At 56.2% G+C, this 10,162-nt stretch overlaps 1 protein-coding gene across 1 annotated transcript; it reads left to right on the forward strand.

Annotated features, from left to right (window-relative positions):
• Window positions 1-5,766: 5,766 nt before the first annotated feature.
• Window positions 5,767-9,426, forward strand: KLHDC7B (kelch domain containing 7B). Its single transcript, XM_036867496.1, has one exon. The coding sequence runs from the start codon at window positions 5,767-5,769 to the stop codon at window positions 9,265-9,267; it is 3,501 nt and encodes a 1,166-aa protein (XP_036723391.1). The 3' UTR covers window positions 9,268-9,426.
• The last annotated feature ends 736 nt before the right edge of the window (window positions 9,427-10,162 follow it).

Below are 10,162 nucleotides of genomic sequence, written 5' to 3' on the forward strand. Positions count from 1 at the left end.
CTACACTGTGTGGCATGTGGGATCTTAGTTCCCTGACCAGGGATCGAACCCACACCCCCTGCATTGGCAGCATGTAGTCTTAACCACTGGACCGCCAGGGAAGTCCCAAGTATAAACTAGTCTTCAGGGACTTCCCTGGTGGCGCAGTGGTTAAGAATCTGCCCACCAATGCAAGGGACACGGGTTCGAGCCCTGGCCCGGGAAGATCCCACATGCCGCAGAGCAACTAAACCCATGCACCACAACTACTGAGCTTGAGCTCTAGAGCTCGCAAGCCACAACTACTGAGCCCACGTGCCACAACTACTGAAGCCCGTGCGCCTAGAGCGCGTGCGCCGCAACAAGAGAAGCCACGACAATGAGAAGCACACCTGTGCGCTGCAACAAGAGAAGCCACGACAATGAGAAGCCCACCCAGCACAACAAAGAGTAGCCCCCGATTGCCGCAACTAGAGAAAGCCCACGTGCAGCAACAAAGACCCAACACAGCCAAAAATAAATAAATAAATTAATAAATTAAAAAAAAAATCTAGTCTTCAAATAGCTACTTAAAATTTTACATCATAGAGGTTATATATATATATTTTTAATGAGTTTATTTTATTTTATTTTTTATTTTGGGCTGCGTTGGGTCTTTGTTTCGGTGCGCGGGCTTCTCACTGTGGTGGCTTCTCTTGTTGCAGAGCACGGTCTCTAGAGCACAGGCTCAGTAGTTGTGGCGCATGGGCTTAGTTGCTCCTTGGCATATGGGATCTTCCCAGACCAGGGATCGACCCGTGTGCCTTGCATTGGCAGGTGGATTCTTAACCACTGCGCCACCAGGGAAGTCCTCATCGAGGTTATATTTGAACACTATTTCTGAGGCACCTCCGTAAACCCCAGTCGTTATTTAGGAGGACCCCATGCTCAGCACCCACCTCCAGTGGGCACTCTGAACCCACCATGCCCCCTCACCCCATTGCTCAGTTTGTCTAATTATTGTTCAGGATTTATCATTGGTGAAATTTTTTATAATATTTGGCAAGGAGGAAATTTAAGGTTTTTTTTTTTTCTTTTCCGACTTACTTTGTTCTTATTTGTCACAAATTTAAAAACAAATCCATGTGGTATGAGTTCTCCCTTCGACATTATAATCAGTGTCATGGGAAGAACACTCCTCCCTCTCTGCGCTCAATGCTTCTAAATAAAAAATAATTTTGTTTTCTCAACTGTTACTTCTTGATTACTTGTTTATTTATCAAATATTGGTTGTTGATGTTAACAATTAGCCTGTTGATTCTTAATGGGATTTCTCAGTTGTTGGTCATGAATCTAGACGTTGCTTCCCTCTTCAGGCGTCTTAGCTGAGAACCGACCCGTCTGGACTGGGCACTTGTGCCCAGAGACATCAAGGCCTTGGCTGATGCTGGTGTCCTACTGCCAGGACCGTCATATGCAGCCTTAGTTCTCGGCAGGCACACTCCTGAGGGCTGTTCTTGGGCTTGGACAGTCTTTGATTCATTTCTCATTTCTTGGAGAAACTAGACATGCCTAGTCCCTCTTGAGGAACCTACAAATGTATAATGTGATGAGCGCTCCCGGTCACCCTCGCTGGTGGGATCTTACATGGTGTCTTCAGAACATCGACAACTGGCCTGTGCTGCAGACTAGTGACAGTTTGGGGACTGTGTGTTAATATTTATCATTTTAGCCATTTGTAAGGGGACAATTCAGTGGCATTAAATACATTCACGATGCTGTATACCCATCACCACGATCTGTACCCAAAACTTTCATCATTGCCGAGATAAACTCTGTCCCTGTTGAACAATAACTCGCCTCCCCTCCCCCAGCCCTTAGCAACCTCTACTCTACTTTCTGTCTCTATGAATCTGACTACTCTGGGTGCCTCATATAAGTGAAATCATGCAGTATTTGTCCTTTTGTGTCTGTCTGGCTTATTTCACTGAGCGTAATGTTTGCAAGGTTCATTCACGCCGGAGTCTGTGTCAGGATTTCCTTCCTTTGATGGATGATCCAGTGTATATAGAGATCACAGTTTGTTTATCTATCTGTTGACGGACATTTGGGCTGTTTCTTCCTTTTGGCTGTTTTGAATTGTGCTGCTATGTATGTACATATACTTGTTTAAGTACCTGTTTTTAATTCTTTTAGGTCTATACCTAAAATTGCTGGATCATGTGGTAATTTCATGTTTAGCTTTTTTGCCAAATTGTTTTCCACAGTGGTTGAACAGTTTTACATTCCCACCAGCAATATATGAGAATTCTAGTTTTTACACATCCTCACCAATTCACTTATTTTCTACATTTTATTTTATTATTTTTTTCATTAAAAACACAATATATTTAAGTAATACATACTATATTCCAGATAAATGACCAGTTTAATTTCTAAAACCAGTATACCATTTAACAAGGAGAAACCCAAATTTTAGCTTTGCATTAATATAATATTTTGTAGTAAGTTTCATAAGCATTTAAAAATTTTGTTAGTTGTTTTCTTGCTGCTTTTATAGTTCTCTGTTCCTTTCTTTTTTTAAAAAAATAATTAATTAATTAATTTATTTTTGGCTGTGTTGGGTCTTCGTTGCTGCGCATGAGCTTTCTTTAGTTGCAGTGAGCGGGGGCTACTCTTCGTTGTGGTGCGCGGGCTTCTCATTGTCATGGCTTCTCTTGTTGCGGAGCACGGGCTCTAGGCGTGCGGGCTTCAGTAGTTGCGGCACACGGGCTCAGTAGTTGTGGCTCGCGGGCTCTAGAGCGCAGGCTCAGTAGTTGTGGCGCAGGGGCTTAGTTGCTCCGCGGCATGTGGGATCTTCCTGGACCAGGGCTCGAACCCGTGTCCCCTGCATTGGCAGGCGGATTCTCAACCACTGCGCCACCAGGGAAGCCCTTGTTTGTCTTTTTTAAATAACTTTTTCCTGCATAAATCTTTCCCCACCTCAGATGGATTCCTTAAAAGGTATCCCCTGTTGGGTATAACTATATAACTATTAAATCTGAGATTTATATTTTCTAAGCCTTAAACATCATTCTAGATTTATTTATACATATATAAAAATACATATATACTTTTAACATAAACATGATTATATAATATTATATTCTTTGTTTTATATCATTTCTGATTATGCAATCTTTTTGCCTTTAAAAAATTCCAGTAATAGAAAAACCCTACATTTAATGGAGTTTGCAGCTCTCTACCATCTTATTTATATTAGCTGTCCATTTGTATTTAGCTCTCCATGTGGAGTCATGTCTTCATCACACTAGGCTTTTCCTCCACCAAATGTTTCAGAAAGGCACCATGGGAGCTAGCGTAGTTGGGGCTTTGTGACCAGTTAGTGGGGGTCTTCCTGTGGGTGCTGCAGTGGATCAGCTCATGTGGACGGATTTCCCCACCTCCCGGGCCCCCAGCTCCATTGGTCATGGTTCCTGGCAAGCAGGTGACTGCCTCCATTCCTGTTTTGCTTGTGTTGTCTCTGAGGAAACAGGATCTCTGGGTCCATAGGCCCAAGTCCCTCTATTCCTTGGAGGGACTGGGACAGGGGTCCTGCCTCAGCAGGCAACTGGAAATGGAGCTCTGAGGAGGCTGCTACAGGTCAGACTTTCCCGGGACCCATATTTTTGATCTTTATTTTTACCTCGATGGGAATCTGTGATATTTATGCCATCATAGCACAACCAGAACAATTACTCATGTTTCACAATTTCTATGGGTGATCCTGTGTGCTTCTGAAGTTCTGTCACCTTTGCAGCAGTGCCACATTTTTACTCTCTATGGAAAGAGGGCAAAATTCCCACTATTTTGGGCGGTAACATGTCTCCAGTCACCTTCCCAGTAGGTAGCTTCTCCACGAAGGGCAGGGTTTGCCCTTGACAAAGTCAGGTGTTTCCTTTCCACAGAGGAGGGGACTAGACCCTTCCTTGGTCACCTGTGTGTCTCTAGGACCTGTCACGGTCCTCAGCACCTTGTGAAGTTGGTGTCCTAAGGTATCCCTAGTGGACACGTGTTCTCTGGCCGCAGCCTGGTGCTCAGACCGACGACAGGGGTCTTCAGGTACTGGGTGGAGATGCGTGGTGGACACCACATGGCCAATACAGAGGTGCAGATGATGGTGTCATCTCCATCCTCTCAAGGTTGTTGGACCCCAAACTTAACCAAGAGGCAGAGCCTGGGACCAGGACAGAGAATAAGGGCGGCATCCAGAAAGCCCGCCACCAGCTTGAGGTCCACCTTAAGGCAGGGCCCCCTTCCATCCTTCCTCTTACTGTCACATAATACGCTCGGGGAGGGGGGAGGCTGGGAGGGGACAGGTGGGTGAGATACCTGAGGCTCAGCAGAACCCAGGCTGGGTGCCAGGGACATGCCTTGGCCATCTCGCTGCCTGAGTCAGGGAGAGTCCTCTGTCCCTGAAGAAGGAACAAGTACATGTTGTGGGGGCCTGCCTTTGTCCCAGGAGCTCCAGGCTCTTTTTCATGTCTGGGTCCCACATGGCACCTGTCCTGAGACTTACTCCTCCGCTTCAGTGAGAAGCAGACGGAGGAGACAAGGCTTGTCCCCTGAGAAGCCAAGCGCTGCAGGGCACCTACACACAGGCCTGTGAGGGGCCTGAGTCCTGGCGAGGAGGGAGGGGGTGGATGAGGGAAGGCTGAGGCCCGAGATGAGGCACCAGAAGTCAGACTGATAGAGCCCCGGGGCCAGAGGAGGGTTTGTGAAGTCTCCCAGGGCTGAGCGGTGATGGGAGATGGAGCTGGCAGGGGCTCAGCGTTCTCCACGGCGGCGTGAGAGTGGCGTTTGGCAGTCAAGATGGCCCAGAGGGAGGCCCAAGGGCTCTAGAAGTTTGTGATAAACCAGGCCAATAAAGAGGCCAATAAACTTTTGGATTTTCTTTACTTTGTTCACCCTTTACTCACGATAGCTTAAAAATTCCTTTTGACAACCATCCCAGCTCTGCCGAACTCAGGGTACGGAGAGTCCAGAGGCTGCTGGAGGAGGGGAAGGGAGAGTCAGCCTCGGCGCCCCCCAGCACCTGTGTGTCCGGAAGGGAGAAGCGCCAGCCTCTGCTTCACACCTGTGCACCTTCCCGGCAGCCCATCTGTGTGCTGGGCAGTGCTTAGGGTCAGGACCCCCGCCCCCATGGCCCCCCTCCTCAGGGAGACCCCCCCCACCCTGGCCAAGAGTGGAATAGTCTTCTCCGGTTTCTGGTAATTTCATCAGGGCCTCATCGTGTTGCTGCAGCTACAGATAACATCTTCCTGTGGGTAACTCTTCCCCGCCAGAGCCCCCTGAGGCTGGCCCCGAGCTCAGAGGAGGGACGCGGGGGTGTGGGATGAGTTTCGGGGTGTGAGGGCCTCTTAGGCAGAAATGGGTCGGCTGGGATGCCAGAATAGTGCTGAGGAACGCTGCCATTTGCCATTGGAACCTATGGAAAAAGGGAAGGGGCAGGAGCTGGGCAGGGGCCTGGGGAGGTCCCTGAGCTCCTGGAGCTGCCGTGGGTTATGCTGTCTCCTGATACCTCCAGCCAGGCCCTCCTAACAACACCCAAGCCCGGGTGCAGACACAGAGGCCCACCCCTCCCAGGTTGGGCGGCGCACTGGCCCCGGCACAGGGCCACCTTAACTGGGCAGCCCTCTGGGCGGGGCACGTCACGGATGCCATCTGCGCGACACCAGGTGGCACCCAGGCCTGAAGCAGGACTGGTGTGTGCAGCACGTAGCTCCCAGCCTGCTGCCCAGCTCCTCACGCGGGGTCTCCGCCCAGACCATGACCCAGGGCGTCTTGGAGGCTGACGGCCCCGGCTGGGGCTGGGACGGGGATGGGGATGAAGACTGGGATGGCGCCGTGCTGACCCTGCTGGCGCTGGCTGTGGTGGCCGCCACGGCGCTAGCTTTGCACTGGTTTGGCTCTGGGCAGGACCAGGAGGCGGCAGGTCCAGCATCCACAGCCCCTCGACCTTCACAGGTGGGAGGACCTGGGCCAGCCCTGCCCCCGAAATCCAAGGTCAGTGGTGGTGTCGAGGGACACAGCTCAGGGCAGGGGAAGCCATACCCTCCAGGACGTGGCCAGGGGAGTCCAGCTGCAGCAGGGGCCCAGGATCAGGAGCCCCCGCGAGGTGGAGGTCTGGCTGCTACAGCTACACCTCCACTCAAGACACCTGGTGAGGTGGCCAGCGGAGGGGCCTTGGGACAGCAGCGTGGTAATGCCACTCCAGAAGCCCCCCGAGGAAAAGGAAGGGAGCCTCGCAGGCCAGGTGCTGCCCTCCTGGGTCAGAGCAAAGCAGAGGGGACGTCTGTCCCCCTCCTGATACACTTCACCCCCCGGAGTCCTGGCGGAGAAGTGGAGGTACAGGTAGAAGCAGGAGGCGTCCAAGCCAAGGCACCAGCTCACCAGGCCCTCGTCCACATGGTGGAACGGGACACCAGCCCCTGGCAGCAAGGTGTGGCGTCACCTGGCTCACTGGGGAGGGGCCCAGGCAGCCGCCGGTGGCAGGTGGACCGCAGCTCAGGAGAGAGAACCTGCCGCTCCCCAAGGCTGGACCCCCTGTCCCTGGGCACTGTCGTGAGTGTGTGGGATTCTGTGGGTGCAGCCAGCAGCCTCCCTGCGGGCTCCCAGGGGCTCCCTTTCCCCCAGGAGCTGCCCCCATCGTACACCCTGAAGACTAGGCCCCCGATGGATGTCTCAGAGAGGGGGCGTGGGAAGAGCAGCCCCCAACCAGCCCCAGTCCTAGCTCTGGACTCAGGAGCCAAAGCTACTGAGAGCAGGGAGGCTGGGACCCTGGCCCCCAGGGAGTCTCAGAGGTCCCCAGCCTCCATGGAAGGTTGGCCCTGGGTGAGGAGGGAGGTCCTTGTCACCGGGAGCTTCAGCCAGGCCCCAGGCTCCATGGGCCTATCACAAGAGGGGCCACAGGGGGGACACCCACACTTGTCCCAAGGGGAGGGGACCACAGAGGCCAGCACTGCGGGTGAGTCTGGGGCTAACGGCTCTGGAGACCACCCTTTCTTCAGTTCAGGGCCTGGAGGGACAAAGGAGCAAGGCGGCCACAGTGTTAGAGAAGGGAGAGGATCCCTACAAGGCCAGGTGGCTGGTGGCTCTGACAGAGGGAAGCGAGCTGCAGAGGTTCGCAGCTGCATGCCCTCCCTGAGCCCCTCCCTCACGTCCTCTCCACGCACCCCTAACCCCCTCCCACCCACAGCACGTCCCCATCCAGGTCTCTTACCTGTAGCCCCAACTCTTCTGACCTCCTCTCTGTCAGTCTCTTTGCCCCCCAGAGTTGGCCAGGGTCCTGCTGAGGATGAAAATCTCAAAGCAGTGCCATCCCCTGCCCCAGGCCCGTCCCCTGTCACAGCTGCAGCCCCTGGGCCTGCTAGTGGGTCAAGGCTTGCATCTCAGAAGCCCAGTGTGGTTCTCTGCAAGGGCAGTCAGGAGGGGCAGTTCTCAACTAGCTGGGGCAACCTTATTTCGATGGTTCTTAGGAGTCACCCCTTCCCCAGGGCAGAGAGGCCCCAAGGGAGAGTCCCAAGGGCAGCTCTGGAGAGCCCCAGAGATCCCAGCACTTCCACACCCTCTGAGAACAGAGAGTCTGGCTCTTCCCCTGAAGAGGCCGTCCCCAGCCATGAGGACAGGCGTGGCTCGGCTGGACTGGTCACAGGGGGCCTGGCTGAGGCTGGAGCTCCGCCACAGCAGAGCAGCACCGAGACCAACGAGGCTCCCACCGCAGGGCCGCCCTCAGGCCCAAGAGGGGAGAGAATTGAGGAGAAACCTCCAGACTCGCTGCCACCTGGAGCTGCAGAACCCAGGGCCCCCTCGTGGCCACCGGAGCAGACGCAGCCTGGCCCTGCACCCTCCCCAGTTACAAGGCGGGACTCACAGCCCGTCCCCCGGCCACGGAAACGCAGCTTGTGCGAAATATCCCAGAGCTCTGAGCGTGAGGCCAGCCCAGCGGCCCCAGGGCAGCGCCGAGGACAGGAGCCCGGGGAGGGGCCCAGCCCTGCAGGCAGCGGGCAGGTCCTCACTGAGAAGCAGAAGGAGGCCCGAAAACTCATGGTGTTTCTGCAGAGGCCGGGGGGCTGGGGGGTGGTGGAGGGGCCCCAGAAGCCCAGATCCTTGGCGGCAGCGGCTCTGCAGCGATGGCTGGACCTGGGTAGCTGCCTGGAGGCACTGGCCTTTGCGCAGCAGCACAGGGACCCCGGCCTGGCCCAGGAGACCTATGCCTGGATGAGTGACAATCTGCTACACGTGCTGGGAGACCCGAGCCTCTACCGGCAGCTGAGTGGGGCTGACCGGGAGCGCATCCTGAGCCTTCGGACCAGCCGGGGCCAGGCGGTGCTGGGGGTCCTCGTGCTGCCCAGCCTCTACCGGGTGAGCCGCTCGGGGCTCACAAGGGACCCTCGTGGGGTGGAGGCTCCCGCGGTGCGGCCCGCGCCCCCGCCTCCCCGCACGTACCTGCACGTGTTCCACCCCCGGGAGAACGCGTGGCGGCCCCTGACCCAGGTGCCCCAGGAGGCCCCGCTCCGGGGCTGCGGTCTCTGCACCCTGCACAACTACCTGTTCCTGGCGGGGGGCATCCGTGGATCCGGTGCCGAGGCCGTCTGCTCCAACGAGGTCTTCTGCTACAACCCTCTGACCAACATCTGGAGCCAGGTGCGGCCCATGCAGCAGGCGCGTGCCCAGCTCAAACTGGTGGCGCTGGACGGGCTGCTGTACGCCATCGGGGGCGAGTGTCTGTACAGCATGGAGCGCTATGACCCGCGCACAGACGCCTGGACCTCCCGTGCGCCCCTCCCTGCAGGCACCTTCCCCGTGGCTCACGAAGCTGTGGCCTGCCGGGGGGACATTTATGTTACCGGCGGCCACCTCTTCTACCGCCTGCTCAGGTACAGCCCCGCGAAGGACGCGTGGGACGAGTGCCCCTACAGTGCCAGCCACCGGCGGTCCAGCGACATTGTGGCTCTGGGGGGCTTCCTGTACCGCTTCGACCTGCTGCGGGGCGTGGGCGCCGCGGTGATGCGCTACAACACCGTGACAAGCTCCTGGAGTCGGGCCGCCTCCCTGCCCCTGCCCGACCCCGCCCCGCTCCGCTGCGCCGTGCTGGGCAACACCATTTACTGCCTCAACCACCAGGTCACAGCCACCTTCACGGTCTCCGAGGGAACCGCCCAGTTCCAGGCCAAGGAGCTACAGCCTTTTCCCCCGGGGGCCAAAGGGGTCCTCTGCCCATTCATCCTGACGCTGCCCACCGTGGACCCGCTGCAGACTGCTCTCTGAGTGGCTGCTGGAACACCAGGGACTTCAGCACTGCTCTCCGGGGAGACCCTGGGGCGGAGTCTGAGGGCAGGAGGGGCACAGGGAGGAGGCTGTGATCCAGAACTTTCTGCTGTTGTTCCCGGGACAACTTTCCTTTTCTGTTCTAATAAGCCTCCTGACTCCGCCTTCCACCCGCTCCCCTCCCCTAAGCCTCTCCCCTCAGAGCTCAGGCTCCCTGCACCCGGGAGCTGGTCGCTGGGTGTCCCTAGCCTGGTATCCTACCTCCCATCACACCCAAGCTGCTTCTTTCCTCTAGGACTTAATTCCCTCCCTGGTTACCCAGCGCCTCTGCTGGCTCACCCACCCTCCTCCAGACAGAGATCCTCTCTCACAGCGCCACCCCACTGCCTGGGAATTACCTGCCCGTGGGACCCCTGGGCTCCGAGAGCCTGACGTGTCCCTGGGGCTCCAGGCCAGGCAAGGAGCCCTCGAGGGGGTGGGAAGGGGGACCAGGGAGCAAACAAGTCCCCAGGAAAACATCCTTGCCTCTGGGACTTTCTACCTGTCCTGAGGCCTCTGGGAGCCTGGTTGGCTCTCCCCTGGAACAGCTCTGAAGCCCTCTTTTGTCTGACTGACCTCAAGGGCCTAGAACCCTTGCCTGTGAAAGCGCCCTGCTGGCTCTAGCCCCTGCCCAGACCCCAGCCCAGGCCGTGCAGGACCACTCAGCTCATACTCCTCTGCAGCCTGGTGGGGTCTCTCCTGCCGGCTCAGCCCCTCCAGAAGCCCGCCCCACTTCCCGCCAGCCCCCTTCCTAGGCGAGGCCTGGGTTTCGCCCTCGTTCTGCCCCTTATTAGCTGTGTGGATTGGAAGAGACATCTAACATTGCTTTTCTTGTCTGAAACGGGGCTGTGAGAAC

The sequence above is a fragment of the Balaenoptera musculus genome, chromosome 10, assembly GCF_009873245.2.
Source record: "Balaenoptera musculus isolate JJ_BM4_2016_0621 chromosome 10, mBalMus1.pri.v3, whole genome shotgun sequence".
NCBI classification, from domain to species: Eukaryota; Metazoa; Chordata; class Mammalia; order Artiodactyla; family Balaenopteridae; genus Balaenoptera; species Balaenoptera musculus.

Excerpts from the sequence above, each read along its gene's own strand:
- KLHDC7B (XM_036867496.1), top strand. The coding sequence starts at position 5,767 with ATGACCCAGGGCGTCTTGGAGGCTGACGGCCCCGGCTGGGGCTGGGAC.